This window comes from Eufriesea mexicana, unplaced genomic scaffold (genome assembly GCF_001483705.2).
Source record: "Eufriesea mexicana isolate 0111107269 unplaced genomic scaffold, ASM148370v2 scaffold2087, whole genome shotgun sequence".
NCBI lineage: Eukaryota > Metazoa > Arthropoda > Insecta > Hymenoptera > Apidae > Eufriesea > Eufriesea mexicana.
In genome coordinates this window covers 588,889-609,051 of record NW_016910162.1, presented here as the reverse complement: position 1 = coordinate 609,051, position 20,163 = coordinate 588,889, and the positions used below count along the sequence as shown (strand labels likewise).

Here is a 20,163-nt window from a genome sequence, read left to right as displayed (position 1 = left end):
TAAAAATAAAAATAAAATAAAAATATATAAAATTACAAAAATAAAATTTTCTATTAAAAATCGGAAATAATTTCGATTCTATGCATAATCGTGAATTACTATCCAATTTAAAAAATGAATTACTATCGATCCTTTCACTTGTACGTTGTACATCTCACTGTAAAATTGTTATTGAAAACCCGTTACGATTTAATACACGTACAATTTCAAAATTACGATACAAATGAAAATATAGTTAAACTACTCACTCTAAGCTATCCACAAACTCAAAACAGTTCACAGCAACGACTATCAATCAAGAAAACTGACGAAATACGTGAAATATGGTGTATAGGATACTTACGAAACCATAACCTCTACTTTTCCCGGTCTGCCTGTCGGTGATGACCACAGCCTCCTCGATGTCGCCGTACACGTTGAAATGTTCCCTGAGACTCTTGTCGGTGGTGTGATAGGGCAAGCCTCCCACGAAAAGTTTCGTCCATGTGGTGTCTTTCTGCTGAGGAGTGGTGCCGGCTAATGCACCGAGGCCCGAGACTAACTCGTCCGGCCCTGGCGCCCCAACCGCACCGACGGCACTGAGCCCAGCGGCACCAGGCATCAACATCCTCCAAATTTTGGCGAGATCACCGCCGGACGGGAGGACGACCTGCTCAATTTTGACACCGTCTGTGGTACTTTGGTCAACGTTAATTACGTCGTAGGCTTAGCAGCATTTAGACGACTGGAGATTTGGTTCTCTGCAACGAAAAAAAAACAATTTTAATTAAACATCAACCGTGTCTATCTATTCTTGTAACATAACCTTTAACGTCTTCGATAGACGAGTATTATTTTCCAAATTTTTCCTAATTACAATAATTAACGTACCCTGTACAAATTACTCGACAGAAATAAAATTACTATGAGAAAATAATTTTGGTTAGACATCAACCGTGTCGATCTATTCTTGTAACATAACCTATAACGTCTTCAATTGACGAGTACCTTTTTCCAAATTTTTCCTAATCAGAATAATTAACGTACCCTGTAAAAATTACTCGACGGGAATAAAATTATTATTAATCATTATATAACATAACCTCAATTGAATATTTATCGAGAAAAGAAAGTTATTTCGCATTTATAAAAATTTCGCCTAAAATTCGGGTACGCCCGAAATAATTTAATTCGCACGAGGTATGATTGCTTGAAATTTTGTATAATAAAAATGGCAGCAAGTCGGGTGAGTGATAATTATTTTGAGGGCGACGTGGTTAATTAGGATTAATAGGAATTATAGTAGAAAAGCTTTTTCCCAGAGACAAAATGGCAGAGAGGGGCTGTAAAGTTTGAAAGGGAGCAGACTGCGCAGGGAAAAGCAGAAGGTACACGCTTAGAATTTAATACTAGTGATGCACGACCCTCGAAGAATCGCATCGCCCCGCATGATCTTCGTAAAATGCACGAACACAGGCAGAAGCGAGGACACATACACGTGCCGTTCGTGTAAGAAACGATTTCGCATGTCCTACGACATAGGACAACGAAAGAAAGAGAAAAATAAACGGTTTCTCTTAGCGAGATACTCCGAGTACTGTTCTACCCTCTTCTCTCAATTCCCTCGAATCGATGACTCCTTCGTGCATATAAAGGGAACAGATAAAAATCCCCTTCTGCGCGGAAGCCGGACCCCTGTATACCGGGGAAAACCGGCGAGAGCCTGTCGGGAAGAAGAAGAGAAACAGGCAGCACTGGTGTGGCCGCAAGAAGGACACGGAAAGGTACCTTGAAGAAGAAGAAAAGGGCAAGGAGAGAAGGGACCCTGACCTCCATTCAAGGCTCGGTAACGGCCTGAAAAGGGAGCCAGTTTTGCTTCTTGCGAGGAGCAAAACTGCCTGGCCGAACCTAGGTAGTAGGGTATTTTTCGTGGCTCGGCTTTCGAGTTTCTGCAATGCTGCAGGCAAGGATAGAGGTCTCTACAGAAGGGGCCCTCTCTTTCGCTTTTTTTCCTCCTTCCTCCTTTCCTCGCTCTTTCACTCCCTCTTTCTCACACTCATATTGTGCACACCGGGCACACGGGCCCTGCAAAGTGGGCCCTACACTCTCTTCCGACCCCCACCCCTCCCCCCTCGCGACCCCCTCCCCACCTGCCTCACCACTACTAGCACCATCCGTGACAGTGCACTACTTCGCCAGGACGGCCCTTCCTCGTCGTGTGTTTCTGTCGGATCCCCCAAAACGACGGCAGCTGCTGCAGAAAACCGGTGCAGCACGCCGTATAATCATATTGTTGTATTGCCATCGGGCTCCTCCTCCTCCACCATCGTTGCTCTTTCTCTTTTCCTCCCTTTCTCCCTCTTTCCTCATCCTAGAACCAAACGCAACTACGCTGGGACGTTCGGTCGAGCATAAAGGCCGCTTTTCTGAATTCAGCTACCGTGGAAGCAACGACCGTGTTACGTACGTGGTTGATAAATACCGTGTGCTCTTACAATTCCACCATTTTTTCTAACTCGTTTATCGAACACGCTACCCGGCCAAGTTGGGGCCAGCTGCGGGGACTTTCGGGTATACCGGGATCCAGGTATTCCGGTGACCAAAGATCGGATAGGAGGCGTTTTGGTACAGCCTGGGTACCCTTTCAAACTTTCAAATAGCTGGAGCACTGAACCTCTTGGGGAAACTAAGATCCGAACATTCCGGAATTTTTAGGTTATTTCGATGTATCGTTGCGCGCGAAATTTCGTTAGTGTTGATAATTGGATTTAAAATATCACTCCCGTCCAACTTAGATCTGAATATTCCGGAATTTTTAGGTTATTTCGTTGTCAGCGAAATTTTGTTAATTTTGATATTTAATTGGATGAAATATTCCATTGGGAACGGAAAAGGCGGGAAATCTCGAAAGAAAACGCTGCGTGTGGAAGATTCGAGTAAGATTCAAAATTAGAAAGTTATTTAAAACGGGAACGTTTGTGCATTTGGTTCAGTGCACAAGAATCTTCACACCGAGTGGAGTAAAACGATTTTATTAAAAGTAATATCGGCAACCCGAGATTTCTATAAATCAGCCGATTTTTATAGAGAAAATAAATGTCATCGCTTAATTTATTTGAAAGCTGCGCGGAATAACCTGGACGATATGCATTTTGCAAACTTTCCTTTTAATAGAAATCACGATGGCAGGGCCAACCTTTCAGGTAACATAACCTACCATTACAACAGCTGTACGGGATGACAACTATGCCGGCTGTCTCATAAATCAGCTCGATCGTGTGTAAATAAATTCAACTTTACAACTCTGTTTGAAAATGGGCCGTTTACAAACAGCCCCGGTAAATAAATATTCCGTCGTTGAAAATTTCAAAGTATTGAATACATCGATTCGATGTTACGGGAAATCGTAGATTACCTCGCGAGTCGAAAGAAATAGGTTATATCGTACGACCGAAATTAATCGAGAATATATCTCGTTGCAATTGGTCACATAATATTCCATTGTTAAAAATTTCGAAGTATTAAATACATCGATTCGTTGGCATGAGAAATTGTAGATCATCTCGCGAGTCAAAAGAAGTAGGTTATATCGTACGACTGAAATTAATCGAGAATATATCTCGTTGCAATTGGTTACCTAATGTTCCGTCGTTGAAAATTTCGGAGTATTAAATACATCGATTCGATGGTACGGGAAATTGTAGGTTACCTCGCGAGTCAAAATAAATAAGTTATATCGAACAACTGAAATTAATCGAGAATATATCTCGTTGCAATTGGTCACCTAATGTTCTGTCGTTGAAAATTTCGGAGTATTAAATACATCGATTCGATGGTACGGGAAATTGTAGGTTACCTCGCGAGTCGAGAGAAATAGGTTATATCGTACGAGCGAAATTAATCGAGAATATAATATAAGAATTCATCTCGTTGCAATTGATCACCTGATACGTAGATAGATATACGTAGACGGTCATACGTAACCTAAAATTTCGAATCGGATGTAACGTAGCAACTGCATAGAAATGGTTTCGATACAATCGAGAAAAGACTCCGCCACAATCGCGTTTTGATCACTGCGCAGCCTCGCGCATTCGACACTGGCCGATTGCCACGCGCTCGACGAAACGCACTAAAATATCTTCTCGGCCAAAGTCGCAAAGGCCAGAGTTTTAGAAAACACGGGACGGTGCCCGGCTCTGCCCGCGTGCCGTGGAAAAAATCTCCAAGAGAAACCTTTGAAACGTGCATCGAATGATATTGTTACACGAATATATAAAATTTCACTTTTAACGCGTTGCTTTGATAATTACCCGCGATGAGTGGTATTGAAAATGTAAAAATATTCGTATCTCGCACGGACGCTCGTTGAAACGTAATTTACAATGATCGTTCTTGAAGAACGTATGCGTTAACGTTATTTCGAATCGTGCAAATTTAATTGTTGCTATTCTTAGAACAATATATATATAAATAATTTAAAAACAATCTCCGACTGACAAAACTTAGATATGAACTATATATTACTTTCAACGAATAATAAATAAACTATAGTAAAAATATCATACAATTATAGAATGTTCGAAAAATGACACACTAACTATTAACCTTATTATTCGATTATTATATTAATTGTAATATTAGCAATTTTAAATAAATTAAAGAATTTATAATTTATATTATTTTAATAAAATTCGAAAGCAAAATTTTACGTGTTGAATTTATCGATAAAGATCCTAAGATGGTATACTCAACGAATAGCCAGGAAATGGAAAAAAGAAAATTATGGTTCCCCGTTCATTTACGCCAGACGGCTGTAATCACCTGCACACGTTTCCAGGCCTTCTGCTAAAGAGAAATCGTCGAGCCGACGTCGAGGTTTATTAATAAACGTTGTGGTACACGTGCCCGTCGTCGTGTACCCCTTTGTCGCGACGAGACCGCTGCAACGGGGGTGAAAGAGGAGCGACCGAGAGAATAAGCAGATCGTTTTACGAACACGCAAGATGGCCTCGCCGAAACATTTGGCCATCGGATAAACAGTATTTTCTGGACATATTCTACAAACCCTAGACACATCGCGTATCTTATTAAATTGTTATTTCAATATAGGGATATCCAACGTTCGTGTTTTTCCAGCATCGATCAGAATTCGTTAAAACACTGTATATGTAATGCATAGATTCGTGAAATTTGCAACAAATAATTGTTGGGAAAACTTGAGAAACAAGCAAGAGAGGATTACGTCATAATATTTACAAAAAAAATATTGGGTCTTAATTGTGCGATGTAACGTGTACGCAATGACCCCCTAATTATAACTTGTCGGAGCGCTACAATATCGAATATGTTTGTACGCGGTTGGGCAATCAAACTTCGATAAAATATTCGTGCAAAATCAAGACGAGTTTCTAATACGCACCTCGAACTTTTCGCAGCACTGTCACCAGATGCACTAGAATGTTGCTTTTTAATCCCAATAAAAAACACCAGGAAAAAATTCACTCCAATAACGTGGGTATCCTTCTAGCCGTGAAATAATCTATTTGGTGATAAAACCGATGTTACAAATTAATTCACACGTTCAACAGACGTTCGCGTTACGAAGAAATTTTACTCATTACTACGAAATCGGAGAGATTTTCCTGAGATTTGACACCTTTTATGGGCGATGATTTTAACGCGAAACACTGTTGATGACACGTACGTAGTAACTGACGATGTCCGTTACAATTGGCGATTTTTCGTACGCGCACACATCCGACACGAACGAAGGCCCACGTGCGAGTACCGAACTGCCTTTAAGTTTGCGGTTACCGTGCTGCGCGCCAGTTCGCCGGGTTCTTCGGCGATTTCTCTTTCTATTGGTCCGCTCGGCCCCCCACCACTCCTCAGTACCAGTAGCGTAGCGTAACGACGACCGAACGAGACACGAATGAGATGCAAAAAGTAGAATCGACTAGTGACGACGTGTTGACAAATCTTTCGTCATTTTACCTCGTGGAAGGATTTTAAATGCTGATTAACAGTGGTTTGAAATTTTTCGAATTATTGTCGCCATGCGAAATATCGTGTACTTACTTTTCAATAATAATACACGGTTTCTCGTTGATATTTTGATTCGTGTGAAAGAGGGAAATAATAAAGTAAGGTAATATTTTCATTTTCACTATTGACGATTATTCATTCACCACGAGATACATATTTATCGATACGACCATTCGTTTATTCCATTTTCAAAATTTATGACACCATTACTCAGCTTCTTGTAATAGGTGGAAAAACAAGCAGAAGACATTGTCCGTTAACTTTTATACGTACAGCCATACTGTTCCTTGTCATTTATATCTTCTTTGATGTCCGTTATAGCACGAACAATTTTTGGAGTAAAATGTAGCAGTGTTCCAAGACAATACGATACTGCTGCACTTTCGACAGCCTTCGGAAGTGGCAGTCCGAAATGATCCTACAGGATCCACGAGGCAAGGCGGTGGTCCGTCGAGGAGTATCAGCTGTTCGAATTATTATCGTTGCAGACGACGGCAGATGTTCACTAGGCTAAAACGCTCCCCCGAAGGCTTTGAACCCGCTGATCTCTTTTCTTTGAAGCGGGTGAAAAACTTTCAAGGAAGCCTAACGTCCCGTTCAATCTCACACAATGCTAGTACCTCGTCCTCACTTTCCATAAACGAGTAAAATAATTTTCGAAAAATGGACAATAGCGGTAACGATAAATCGAAAAGGTAATAAAATTTTTTACTGGTTACTAAATAAAAATTGTACGTAAAATTTACATTGACATTTTTGGAATTTATATTATATTTATATTTTATCATTTCTGTTATTTTTATTTCTATGACTATTTTTAGAGCGTGTATTGAACAAAGGAATCAGATGGAGGCGAGAGTGGGGTTTATAAATGATCTGATTGGCAGTCGTGTTGGAGATAATTTAACCAATCTCTTCTTCGATTCTGCGCGATCGGTAACCTCCGTTCGTTGCATTGTTCGAAACCTGCCGTAAGTTACGTGTCACGAAGTATAGGATATCATCGTCGTCTGCGTTTGAAGGAGACCCCATAGGTTCGTGGCACGCGCTGCCAGCTGCCCCACAGCTGTCTCTCTTCTCTGTCGTCCCCCATACACGAAGCCGCGGTTCTTACCCGAGCATAGTGCATTTACCACACAGAACGAACCTTTTTCGCCTCTGTGTGCATGTGCACCAAGTTCAAAACGAGTGTATCCGAAGCATATTTCGTAGGTACCTACGTGTACGTTGCTACGTTGTTGCATACTCGATGAGGTGCGTCCCTTAAGGAACGTTGAGGCTCCGGGAGATGAACCCGACATCTTCATTGTTCACGTGTAAGACCTTCCTATGACAAATTTTTGTATTGTAATATTACAATAACTTTGTAAATTTGTATACTTGTAATATTTCATATCTTACTCCAATTTTGATTATTTGCTTCTCTATTCAATATGTGGTTAAAGTTTGGAAAACTTCTTTACAATAATATTATTACAAATTTATAAATTTTTGTGATTATAATATTTCACATCTCATTTGAATTTGGATTACTTGTTTTTTGTCCAGTGTAATATCATAAATTCAAAAATTTTGTATTATTTATTATTTTATATTTATATTTCAAGTAACATTTAAATTTTGATTACTAATCTTTAAACAATTATAATGTTATCATAAATTTATAAATTTGTATATTTGTAATAATTTATGTCTCATTTATTTTATAAATTTTAATTATCTGTTATTCTATCTGGACACAGAAAATTTGAAAAACTTGGATAAAAATTGCTATTAATAAGGAACGTTGAAATTTTGTATAGAATCCATTAGAAGATTAAAATGCTCTTGCAAACACGCATTGGTATATTCACAAAAGTATTGAAGCCTTGTGCGAGAAAAACCTGGCTGCAAATGTGCATAAATATTCAATAAGATGTAAAATACACGATAAGATAAGATAAAATATTCGACAAAGAACTCTGAGGAATATGTTTAAAGGTCTTATAAAAAGGGTCAATATATATCTTCATAGCATTCTTACATTCCTCGTTCTTTTTTATCTACTCTTTCCACCCTCCTCCACTGGAAAGTCCATAAACCACGATGAAAACCATGTGTCGTTAAACTTCGAATTGGTCTTTCAATCAGTGTCCCTCCGTATATACACGGTAGCAATATTCGCTTATCGTTTTACTAAAACACCCTGTGGGGTTTTACATTTGCGGTTTCTCATCCGGTTCGTCCGACACGCAGGAAATAGTCCTGAAGTGTCCTAGAGGATGCAAGGCTATTAGGTTTCGCGTGGAAAAAATCGTGAGCGACGTAGAGAGAGGTGGACGCAAGCGAGACAGTGACACGAGATGAAGAGGGCGTAAGTGCATATACTGAAAGTAGAAAAAAAACGGAAAATCAAAGTGCGCACGATGGAGACCGGAAATCCCAGGGCGTTCAACCCTGACACCCGGTATATATTTAGACATAAAGAGACACACTCTAATCTGATCGCATAGATACCACCGTGACAAACTATTGGATGCTATATGGCTGAATGTAATAGGTTAGAATGCACAAATATGTGTGTCGAAGAAAGTACATTTTCTTATTCATCCTTTGTCACATGACTTGAAAGAATTGACTAAAGAAATCATTGATATTCCAGTTATGATATAGTATTGAATCTGATTAAGTGCAACAATTAAATGTTATAGATTAGAATACACAAACCTGTTGTTGGAGAAGATTACATTTTCTTACTAATTCTTTGTTCAATGATATTGAAAGAATTGATGGAGATCTTTGATATTGTTGTTACAACACAACATTGAGACTAATTAAGTGGAACTATTAAATGCTACATATTACAATACACAAACTAGTATTTTAGAAAAGACCATATTTTGTTATTAATCTTTTTACATATGACTTGAAAGAATTGGATGAGGAGATCATTGGAATACAACATTGAGACTAATTAGGTGGAACTCTTAAATGTTACATGTTACAATACACAAACTAGTATTTTAGAAGAGACTACATTTTGTTATTAATATTTTGCCATATGACTTGAAAAAATTAGATAAGGAGATCATTGCAATATAACATTAACAATATAACATTAGTTAAGTGGAACTGGTAAATGCTACATATTACAATACACAAACTAGTACTTTAGAAAAGATCACATTTTGTTATTAATCCTTTTATATATGACTTGAAAGAATTGGGTAAGGAGATCATTGCAACATAACATTGGGACTAATTTAGTGGAACAGTTAAATGCAATAAATTAGAATATACAAACTTGTATGTTATAGAAGATTACACTTTGTTATTAATCCATTTTCTTGAAGGAATTGAATAAGATCATTCATATTGTTGTTACAGTACAATATTGAAGCTGATTAAATAGAACAGCTAAATGCTGTAGATTAGAAAACACAAACCAATATTTGTAAGAAGATTACATTCTGTTATTAATCTTTTGTCATATGACTTGAGAATTCAGTAAAGCCATTGATATGACACATTGATATCATATAGGTTAGAATACATAAAGTGGTATTTTGAAGAAGATTACATTTTCTTACTAATGCTGTGTCACATGAGGTTTGGAAGAATTGATGAAGGAGACCTTTGATATTATTATTACACATACAATATTGAAATTGATTAAATGGAACAGTTAAGTGCAAGAGGTTAGAATGCAGCAAATTTATATTTAGAAGAAAATAACATTTTGTATACCATTAAAAGAATTGAACAAGATCACTGATATTGGCATTGTAATATACTATTGAAAGCAATTAAGTGGCACCCTTTGGCAACCTGTAGTCTTGTGTAATAGATAATCTACGTGCTTTCTGAGGAGCTATGTCCATTAGCAGCGATAATATCGGCACCCCGCAGTCCCCTCAAAAAAGAGTTAACGCTTCCGTGAAGGAAGTTGATCGTTTCCTATTTGCTTATTGCATAATCGTGCACGCAATACTGTGCCAGTATATCGGGACTACCCCTATACGTGTATTAAGCTTTAAAATAACCATTGTTTTTTTTACCAGTGTTTCCTACATTTTGTTAAAACAATGCCAATCTTATCACGCTTATACTAATTATATTATATTATAATTACTCCCGAATTAAAAATTTCGTAATTTCTTAATTATCCACACTCTTGTACATAAATATATAAAAACTATTTCCGATATTAATATACATTTTTAAAATATATGGAGCAAGAAATTAGCTTATACTAATTATATTATAATTAATTAAAAAATTTTCCAAAATCTTATATTTTTAATACATTGTGCTTCGAAATTCATTATATCAAAAAATTCATTTTAATTACATTATAATAAGTTCCAAAAATTTAAACAATACTTGTGCATATGTAAACATTTGTTTTTTTTAAGCAATATATCACTTCTATATTTTTAACTATATCATAATCAGTTTCCAAATTTTGGAAAATTTCTCAACACGAATAAAAATACCTTTGTAAGTTTCTGAACCATTTTCTAATTGTTAATAATTCTATTTTAATATATATTTAAAAATAGAAGCGGAATTTAATTGAGAAAATCCACCAACGAATACAAATAAAAGAATAACGTTTTTTTTGCAGTTTGCCTGAACAAAGATCGAGACAGAAAAATTTTCTTTGTGAAAAACCATTCGTAAAAGCTGCAAAGTATTCGCGTCTTTAGAAACACAATACCAGCAGTGGCGGCCTTCTCGAAATAGACGAGGAGCCCAGCCCTCCAAACTCGTCCGAAAATAAAACAGGTTTCTTCCCTGCGAGCCACGCTGTCCGATTGGTAGACTCTGAGTTTGCTGATTAATCGACAATTAAAAAGAATTTCTATACCGTTTTTGTCCGATTTTGTAGATGACGATGACTTCCCACACTCCATGATTTTCCCCTCACCATAGACAGTAGTAGCAACCTGAGCCAACTGTCCAATCCAGGAACAATTGTCCAAACAATCCGTATTTGACGAAGAAGAAGAAAAGCAGAAGATTCTTTTAATTTACAAATTACGATACCAAGTATATGGCAGAAACGAAGCTATGACTTCGAATTTTTTGATCAAAATGAACATTTGATCCTGGCACCGAGGAAGAGATGAAAAGATTACTGCAAAATGAAAATCTTTGAAGAAACAAACGATACCTGATAAATGTCCAATATTTCTGTTCTAAATACTTTGAAATCTACACAAAATTCGACTGCTTTTCTGCATGGACTCTTCGTGAGACTATCTAGGTCTAAATTTTATCCAATATGTCTTATAATCTGAATTTATTGTTCATCGTCAGGGATTTTATATGGATGAGGCTATCTATCATGAGATCTAGATTTTATGCAAGTATCGATATCTTGTAATCTGAATGTATCGTTCATCATCAGGGATAAAGGATTTTCTGAACGTGTATGGGAGCTGATCATTGCTGTTGCTCGTCGTGTATTGGGTACGTGTTTGTCTTGTGTCTTGCATCGAGAGCAATTAGCTCCATCACACTTGACCCATCTTCGTTCTGAAACGCTTCCCAATTCATTTTCTTTTTGTTCACACCCCTGAAATAATCGTCGACTTCGTCTTCTATATAATCGTCTTGGATATCCTCGTCGTTCTTGTTCATGGGGTTGTTCATTAACAATCGTCCCAACACATTTGCTTTCCTTTGTTTCTCTCTTCTCCTTTCTCCTCTGTTTTTCCTGGTGTTTCTGTTATTCGTACTGCTTTTAATCGATCGTTTGTCAAATAAGCGCCAGGAACTTGTTTGCTTCTTCTCTGGGGAATCGGATGGTGAATTTGGAGATGTGGAAGGTGATCGATGATGTAACTGTGAGTTCGAATCCACATTCCAGTTTTCGTTTGGCTTGGTGTCCTCGTTGGGAGAGAAAAAATTCGTGGGTTTATACGTTTCTGCATAAATTTCGAATCCTTCCCAGGAATTTTGGGGTTCGTTCCGTGTCGTAAAAGTGCCATTAGCTTTTCTTTTTAATATCGGGGAAAGTGTCGTTAATTTCGGTGACGAGTCATTCACACTGCGAGCATTTGTCGATGGATGTATTTCTGGAATGGTAGATGTTGTTGATATGAAATAAATATTTTGTTATACGTCTAGTAGCAAAAATGGTAAAAGAATGAATATACCTTATTTTATAGTGAAATATATTATAATATTAATTGCAATTGTTAGTAATTTAAAAATTTAGGAATGTGAAAACTTTAGTATTTAATTAATATTCATTTTAATTAATTTAGTTAATTTAGTCACTGTAATTGACTACATTATAATATAGTGTAATATAGTTAATAAAATATAATATAGTTTAACTTAGTTAATTTTGGAATTTTATAGTCACTTAAAGCAACTACAATTGTTAATAATTAAAAAATTTAAGAATATACAAATTTTAAAAACTTTTCAATATAGTTATTATAATAAACTATACTACAATATACTTTAATTTACTTAATATTTTAATTTTATAATCAGCTGAGAGTTATTCTATAATATTATTCTATAATATTCTATAATATTTTTTATAAAACACTTAAATAGAAATGTTAAATAAAATGTAATACTTACTTGCAAACACGTAAAAATTACATACAAATGTTAAATTAAGAAATAAAAGAAACACTTTCAGTCCTTTGAGGTCCATATTAACAATATTTTATAAACTTCTCTATTTTACAAAATTCTCTAAAATAAGTGAACACGTGTTCGTTAGTAGAATTCTGTCAACATTCTAACGGAGCAACCAGCAATTATTACTGTCCTATCCGGCGTCACAGACAGTCAATAACGATATTGGTATAATATACGAAGAACGTAATTATTTACATTCAACTAGAGTATATACAAGATACAGATTATACATAAACTAGCCGACTGATCGATTTTATAATCATTTTATTATTTAATTTGTCAAAATACTCAATTACACGTTTCCAAAATATTTTACTGAAATTATTCTAATAACTCCTCGATGTAAAATATTGTATTTCTTTTCTCATCATCCACGTGTTCTTACAGTATTATTATATTATATTTTACGATATAGATACGTAACAATAATTTTACACCACAGGTCTGAAATCGCTGTTGACAAATGGCGGTGTATTGGCTGAGGTATACAAAAATCTCTTGAAGTGGTTGGAATGGTATTCCGGGATGTGTTCCTGATGAAATTGACTTGGGTAAGAATCAACAGGTGGGGCAGGGTAATAGTTGTATCTTTCGTCTGAATAAAAATTCACCGGTTTCTCGTACGTGGGTAGGTTGTAATTAATATGTTCGTAACCATGATATTTCTGTTCGTACGTTTCCGTGGTTAGCTCTATGTGGTTTATGTTCTGTGGATATCCACCGTAGTAGCCGTAAAATTGTGGAGTTGTTCGGTTATTGTGCATTGTCGAATTTTGCGCGGAGCTCATTGTCACCGACGTATCAGGAATCTGAGTTGTATTTCCACGGGTCGTGTTGGTAGAGGCTATTTGTTCTGTTGTATTTATAGCCCGTAAACCTAGTGTCGTTAACGAGGCATCAGCACTTTCATGTTCCTTGAATACACTTTTCTCTGAGCTACCCTGTTTAGCTTTGAGTCCTTTCTCCATATTGCATGTGTTGCCAGGAGATGATTTCTGTTAATAAAACATAAATATCATAGATTGTTAAAATTTATTGCTTTTATCTTCCTATGACAAAGGTCAGTTTTATGTACAATTTCATATAAAATAGAATTAACATCTATGTATATTAATTATAATAATTAATTATAAAATATTGATCTTGGAGTTTCATGTTTAACATGTTTAATATGTTCAAGTAAATATTCAAGCATTGAAATATGTGTCCAGTGTTATAGTTTTATGAAACTTCATGCAAATTTTATTTTATTATTAACTATTTTATTTCTACAAAAAAATATATTTTTACTGTAATTTTTAATTTCACAATCTCTACTACAAATAATCAAATAATTTAATGTAAATGATAAATTCATAAAAATAATATTGATATATTATAATATCTATGAACAATTTTTAAATTAACTAATACATAGAAATAACATGACAGGCAAAAAATTGTATAAAAATTTCTATAAAGGAACATATTTACATGAAACATTTAAAATAATATATAAACATTATATAATATGTATATTATAATTATAATTATAAAACTAATATATATATAATAAATTTATAATTATTCCCCTCTGTCTTAATTATAATGCAAAATAAAACACAAGTTACAAGATTTTCTGCTCTAATTTCCATTTGTTCATCTTACCAAATCCTTACCTTCTCTTCCGCGTTCCGATTGTCTTCCATTTGGAATTCTGCACTCTTGTCAGTGTCTTTGTTGGTGTTGCTCGACGATTTGACATTTTCAATTTTCTGTGCCGCTTCCACATACTCGTCGTTGGTATCTAACACATCAGTCGGTCTGTTCCCCAACAAGTTTAATAGCGGTGAATTCTGCACCAACGGTTGAATATTATTTTGTATTCCGCTAATCGATTGTAAACGTAGTGGATCCCATAACGGATAAAATCCTAAAGGAGTGGTAAATACATAAGGATACGGCACGTAAGGGTACGGGTCGTAAATCGCAGCAACATGAGGTGAAACTCGAGAAGCACCAACGTTCACGCTCAATGGTGAGAATTTAGCATAACTTTTTACGTCGGACGATGCTGCACCAGCTAAATCACCAACACTTAAACCAGCTAGGAAAGCTAAGCTTCTCAAAATCTTCGATCTTCTATTTGACGGATCCACTCCCCTGTTAACGTTTCTATCTAATTCTTCTAACCTAATCGAATTCTGTTTTGAATACAAATCTGTCAAAGATATTTCTTTCTCTAACGCTTGAACGTCTTTGTTGTCCCCAGTGGTTAATCCTAATGATCTGTGAATTATTTTTTCGTTTTCTGTCGCTGCTATGACTTTGTAACATCGCCCTGGAAAAATAATAATAATTAATGATATAATTATATGAGCAAGTATAGATGTATAAACCATCGTTGGTAATACGTGAAGTAACCGCAAATACTTACTGCAGTTAATACCGATGGTTAAAAGTATGAAGATGTGGAAATTCATTGTTACAATGCGACGTATAGAACGAGAATGAAAAGAAACTAAGCGAACTATTCGACAGAATTCGAAATCTGCGGGTAGCCCTCATCTTTTATCTTGTGAAAGTATGTTTTTTAGGTATGGTCGGAAGTATATTATTTATGTCAATCTAAACTTCTTCATTAGGATATGTGGGTTTCTGCTTATGCATGTTAGATGTTCGATATTTTTTAATAATAATTATACTCAATAATGTCGTATTATTAGTATAAATATTTTGATTATTACAGTTATTGATTAATTATTTATGTAAATGCTTCAACTGAATACGAATATTAAGTTAAAGGATAATACACTTAGCTGCAACGTTAAATTGTAACATCTTAGATTTCAAGTTTGGCGGGCATGATAGCGACACTATACATATCGCACTGCTGTAGTTCCGCCATGAAAGGCGTTCTTGCTTTTCCAAGTTAACAAATATCCTGCTAAAATGACCGAATCAACTGAAGATAATACACGATTGAATGAAAATGATACTAACATGGAATTTGCGACTCCTGAAAAACAAGAAGCACGTGCGTTTTTACGTGAACGATTTCTACGTGTAATTACTGGAATTGTTGGTAGGAAACTTTGCTTCTTCGATCCTATTTATTTTTTCATAAACCGACTATTAAAAATATTTCCATATTCAATTTTCCTATAAATGTATAATCCTGTATAATAGGTTTATATGATGATTACTCTACAGGAAGTCACAATAGTTAAATACAAAATTGCTCAAGTGTGGCGCCAGTATGAAAAATACTTAGCCTAATACACGAATGTAATGTAACGCAACTATTAAACATTATGATTAATTATAAATGTCACGAATAAAATATTTTATAAATATATGACATGAAAAGCTATATGATGAATTTGCAACTAAAACCAAGATTATTTAAAAATCAACTAATAGTGTTTGAAAAGTAGTATCAAAGAATTATGGATTTGTTACAGGAAAACAAGCAGAATTTCATCTATATGAAAATACACAGGTTTCTGCTGAATTTAGAGGTTGTGATGTAGATTGCTTAGAAATATATGTACGAAACTTAGAAACACCATTAGGTAAGATTCCAGAAGCTGTTTTAAGAGCAAGTGATACTATCTATCTAGATGTGAATGAAATTAATTCAACACGATAAATAGGTAAGTAATACTAACATTTTGATATTATATAGTACAGAATACTTTTATTTTTCAACACAGTTTTTTAATAACTTATATAAATATTTATTTACATTTCATAGTTCAAGATCGACGCATATTTAACATTGTATTTATTTCTGAAATAATGCGTCTCAAGTGGTCAATGATTTCTTTAAGATGTTTATTCTTTAATACGACTTGCTGAAATAGTTAAATACAACATTTTAATTTATGAAAAAATGTTTATTTCTGATTCTGTATATTGAAATCTGTACTTACTTCCATAATTTCTTTGCTTTCTTCACAAGCGAGTCTGTATGCTTCAGATGTCTTTTTCTCATCCGATTTCATATCCCATTCTTCTTTTAAAGGAATTAAACTTTCTATATGTGTATATTCCATACCTTGAAGTTGACAGTTTTCATTACATTTTTCATAAATCAATCTTAAACGTTTAAATAGTAACTTCAGTGTTCTTAATTGTTCCTGTACTTTATTCTTTTTTTCATTAGCTAAACTTGCTCCTTGTGCCATACCTAAAATTATTATATTGCATAATATAACAAAAGATACATGAAGATAATTTTAAGGTACCATTTGGTGGTTGGAGAACTCTCAGGGTTTGAAAGACTTCCAGAGTACGACTAACAATATCTTGTACAGTTTCTTGACCAAATCTGCATAAACTGGCAGTGTTGAATTCCTTGTTTTGTTGTTGTTGTTGAGGTGGTGGTTGTGTAGGTGGTACAGGAGTTTGTGGTGTTGTAGCTTGATTGCCTGCTGCATTAGTTTGTTGCACCATTGCAGCTTGCTGTTGTTGTTGTAATTGTAATTGTTGCTGTTGCATCTGTTGTACTTGTTGTTGCATTGCAACAGATTGTTGCTGCTGTTGCTGTGCTAAAACTTGTTGCGCGCTAGGTATACCCATAGTATTGGAACCTACTCCACCCACGCCAACTCCAACTCCTACACCAACTCCAAATTGTTGTGGACTGACCATACCTGTTTTGAAGTGAATATTACAGTACTCATTTAACATTTACCTTTTAAGTATTTTCTTCAATTGATGTTTATATCACCTTGTACTTACCACCTTGTTGTGGACCCATCAAACCAGATACCATTTGTCCTCCACCAAACTGCGTTCTCATTGCAGATTGTTGTACATTAGGAAATCCAGAAGGAAATGGATGTTGTTGACCAGCCATGTTACTTTAATTTTATCACACCTTCATATTTGTGAATATGCATTAACATTGGACAAAATCAAACAACGATTAAAAAATTGTTAGGTTAAGTTAGGTTAGTTTCTTATTCTGTACTTTAATTATGTAGGTAATATTGCTATTTAGAGTTTTTAATTTTACTTGTATTTATTTTCAAATACAATGAAAAGTAGTAATTAAAATGTGAATAAGTCATACATTATATTAATTTTCGAAATCAATAATTTCTATTATGATACAATCATGTTTCTTACTTGATAATAAATGGAAAATTACAAAATCACGCCATCAATGTAGAAATAATAATAAAATATGCACATTTCCTCTAACATGTGCAATATAAAAGGCACGTTTTACATTTTATACACACGTTGTTGACATCACATTGCGCACCTATACCGCGCACGTAATGTCAATGATCATAACGCGTTCTATTTTCATTATTATACTTAAATAATTACACGTGTAAGATTTAGTTCTTATTTTTGTAACTATTTTATTAATATAAAGTTGCAATAAAAGAAAGTATGCAAATATAATTGCTTATAATTAATAATATTGTTAAATGGGGTTAATGTTTTTACAATTCAAGAAACCTCATCGTACTTCGTAATATATAAACGTATATTTATGGAATATAATCACATTTATAATAACTGTATGTCTTTATATATCGTATATAGTTAGGTTTCATGAATATTATGTTCTATTTTTATACTCCATTTTTATATACATTTCTAAATACATATATCGGGAATTCGAGTAATAATTTTTACTATATGAAGTGCCGCAGCACCTATTCAAAACGACCACCATTCAAAACTTTTATTATTCGACATATAAATTTATAACGTCAGTACATAGTAATTTTTAAATTCAATTTGTAGTCTCTTTACAGATACTTCGTGTTAAAATATATTATATAAATTATACATACATATGCTATAATAAACTTCGTGTAACAGCTTTGTATTATATAGTAGCGTTAATGAAAAATTCCTACATAAACATACATATTGTAATTTTAATAATAAATGCAATTTCACCTTTATTAAAGAAAGAAGAAACTTTTTACATTATTCGTATTTATAAGGTATTATTAATTTTCATCCGCTTATGTTTTAAAATTATATAAGTAATATTTATACAATATTTCTGCATTTAAGTAGAGAAGACGAGTTGTGAAACATCCCTCGGAACGCAGGATCAAAGTCGACGTGAAATTCTTCGAAAGATAGAACCAAATTCAGTGGTATTCGAACTATGTCCAAACAGGAGATAAGGTCAGCGCGCACGAAATGAACACAGTAGACATAACGGCCCAATCTTCAGTCCCCATACACCTTGCTTGCTTTTGCGTTCACATTGTTTTTCTGGCACAGTCAGTATCTATCGCGTCGAGGACTGTTACAGAACGCGTCGAGATACGTGAATGAAAAATAAAAGTGAGTTCTTCGTCCTCGTTAAAATGTTCCGCAAGTCATTGTTTTGCATTGTGATACTAACGAATTTTACTCTGTTCTGTAAAAGCAAAGCGATTCAAAATCAAGATATTCGTTCTAATATTATAAACAACGCTGGAAGGGCACAAGATGAGTACATAAATGGAAGAATCGACTCTGAAGCACCTGAGAGTGAATCCTTAAGTGGGAAAGGGACAACCCATGATACCTGCGTTGGAAACTGTAACGGAGAGAACCCAAAATTCTTGAGCCATGATAAACAGCCGTGTCCTTACGAAAATAAAGGCCTATGTTTAATTTTTTCTTTATCGAAAATCGCTAACGTGCAAGTAGCAACATTAGGCGAAGCATTGACGCATACTTTAAAATCGAATATATTTGACAACACATCAAAGGACGCTAAAAATTCGAGGATCGACGAGAAGTTAAGAGAGGAGGAACATTTGCATCTCGGTTCAGGAAATCGAAATGGAAACAGATACTCCGAGAATTTTTCGGGGAATCGGATGAGATCATCGAACGTTCACTGCAGAGCAGTCCGAGACGTTTACATAGCAGAAGTAAAGCGGCATCTGCCAGCTTTCGCTTGTAAATTCGGGAATCGTACGGTCGTTTTATCGAGCGAGAGATTTCTTCAAGATCGACGATTGTATTTGGATATAAGGGTCGACGAGGATACGTTTACGAATATTAAGCTTGCCCCGAAAATTGCCAGAAGTAACGAATTCAACGTGATACCCGCTCTTCTGATTTTAAATGTCGCCAATAATGATTACAGGATAGAAATGCGTAAAAGTATTCCTAACGAGGGGAAAGTCAATCAAGCGGAAGGAAATCGATAAGAAATTATCAAACGAGTAATCGTGTTCTGTAGAAGGTTCAAATACCCGGTGATAATTTCGAGTTCGTTATCTTTTGTTAGGTAAACAGTACATATAAACGTGGTAATCGTAACTGTATCAGTAACTATTTCTTTGTAACGATCGGAACAAATTGTATGCTAATTGTATGATGAGATTAAGAAGATTGTTAACCGTTTCTTTCAATTTCGTTGCGTTGCTATTATAAACGTTCGACATAAATGTAATTCGTACAGAAACTTGCTGTTCCATTTTATTTCATATCCTGCCTTCGAGATACTTTATTCGAGCACAATAGGCGTCGTGT

The 20,163-nt window shown here is 35.0% G+C and overlaps 4 protein-coding genes across 18 annotated transcripts in view; 1 reads left to right on the top strand and 3 right to left on the bottom strand.

The window, feature by feature from the left end:
• Nucleotides 1–5,801, bottom strand: part of LOC108549559 (RNA-binding protein 24) — a 39,310-nt gene extending 33,509 nt beyond the window's left edge. The window contains exons 1-3 of one of the 5 annotated variants that reach the window (XM_017902985.1): nucleotides 5,604–5,801; nucleotides 5,402–5,521; nucleotides 344–740 (exon numbers count right to left, since the gene is read on the bottom strand). In XM_017902985.1, the coding sequence (XP_017758474.1) occupies nucleotides 344–607 (264 nt within the window). In that variant the 5' untranslated portion in view covers nucleotides 608–740; nucleotides 5,402–5,521; nucleotides 5,604–5,801. Of the gene's footprint in view, nucleotides 1–343; nucleotides 741–3,923; nucleotides 3,945–5,401 lie in introns of those variants that run through there. The other 4 variants (XM_017902987.1, XM_017902984.1, XM_017902989.1 and 1 more) reach the window with 4 other exon arrangements.
• Nucleotides 5,802–13,103: 7,302 nt separating this feature from the next.
• LOC108549574 (uncharacterized) lies at nucleotides 13,104–15,134 on the bottom strand. The gene is made up of 4 exons (XM_017903027.1): nucleotides 15,089–15,134; nucleotides 14,331–14,992; nucleotides 13,981–13,983; nucleotides 13,104–13,667 (listed from the first exon to the last, which is right to left on the bottom strand). Exons 1-4 carry the CDS (start codon nucleotides 15,132–15,134, stop codon nucleotides 13,104–13,106), a joined length of 1,275 nt encoding a protein of 424 aa, XP_017758516.1.
• LOC108549577 (gem-associated protein 7) lies at nucleotides 14,631–20,151 on the top strand. Of its 11 annotated transcripts, XR_001890346.1 has the most exons (4): nucleotides 15,561–15,736; nucleotides 16,116–16,226; nucleotides 18,703–18,978; nucleotides 19,064–19,135. XR_001890346.1 is itself a non-coding variant. In XM_017903036.1 (3 exons), the coding sequence occupies exons 1-3, from the start codon at nucleotides 15,604–15,606 to the stop codon at nucleotides 18,813–18,815; spliced, it is 357 nt and encodes a 118-aa protein (XP_017758525.1). In that variant the 5' UTR covers nucleotides 15,561–15,603; the 3' UTR covers nucleotides 18,816–19,077. The 11 variants fall into 11 exon arrangements, 10 of the variants coding, with proteins under 10 accessions (XP_017758522.1, XP_017758525.1, XP_017758526.1 ...); XM_017903036.1 differs by having other exon boundaries at nucleotides 18,703–19,077; XM_017903037.1 differs by having other exon boundaries at nucleotides 16,116–16,307; nucleotides 18,703–19,077.
• On the bottom strand, nucleotides 16,410–17,941 carry LOC108549575 (mediator of RNA polymerase II transcription subunit 30). Its single transcript, XM_017903028.1, has 5 exons — nucleotides 17,788–17,941; nucleotides 17,398–17,536; nucleotides 16,902–17,309; nucleotides 16,587–16,843; nucleotides 16,410–16,508 (listed from the first exon to the last, which is right to left on the bottom strand). Exons 2-5 carry the CDS (start codon nucleotides 17,513–17,515, stop codon nucleotides 16,410–16,412), a joined length of 882 nt encoding a protein of 293 aa, XP_017758517.1. The 5' UTR covers nucleotides 17,516–17,536; nucleotides 17,788–17,941.
• Nucleotides 20,152–20,163: the final 12 nt, after the last annotated feature.

Excerpts from the sequence above, each read along its gene's own strand:
- LOC108549574 (XM_017903027.1), bottom strand. The coding sequence starts at position 15,134 with ATGAATTTCCACATCTTCATACTTTTAACCATCGGTATTAACTGCA. Across the intron at positions 14,993-15,088 it reads AACCATCGGTATTAACTGCA|GGCGATGTTACAAAGTCATA; the intron begins GTAAGTATTTGC and ends TTATTTTTCCAG.
- LOC108549575 (XM_017903028.1), bottom strand. The coding sequence starts at position 17,515 with ATGGCTGGTCAACAACATCCATTTCCTTCTGGATTTCCTAATGTACAA. Across the intron at positions 16,844-16,901 it reads AGTTCTCCAACCACCAAATG|GTATGGCACAAGGAGCAAGT; the intron begins GTACCTTAAAAT and ends TAATAATTTTAG. Across the intron at positions 16,509-16,586 it reads AAAGCAAAGAAATTATGGAA|CAAGTCGTATTAAAGAATAA; the intron begins GTAAGTACAGAT and ends TAACTATTTCAG.
- LOC108549577 (XM_017903033.1), top strand. The coding sequence starts at position 18,966 with ATGAAAAATAAAAGTGAGTTCTTCGTCCTCGTTAAAATGTTCCGCAAG.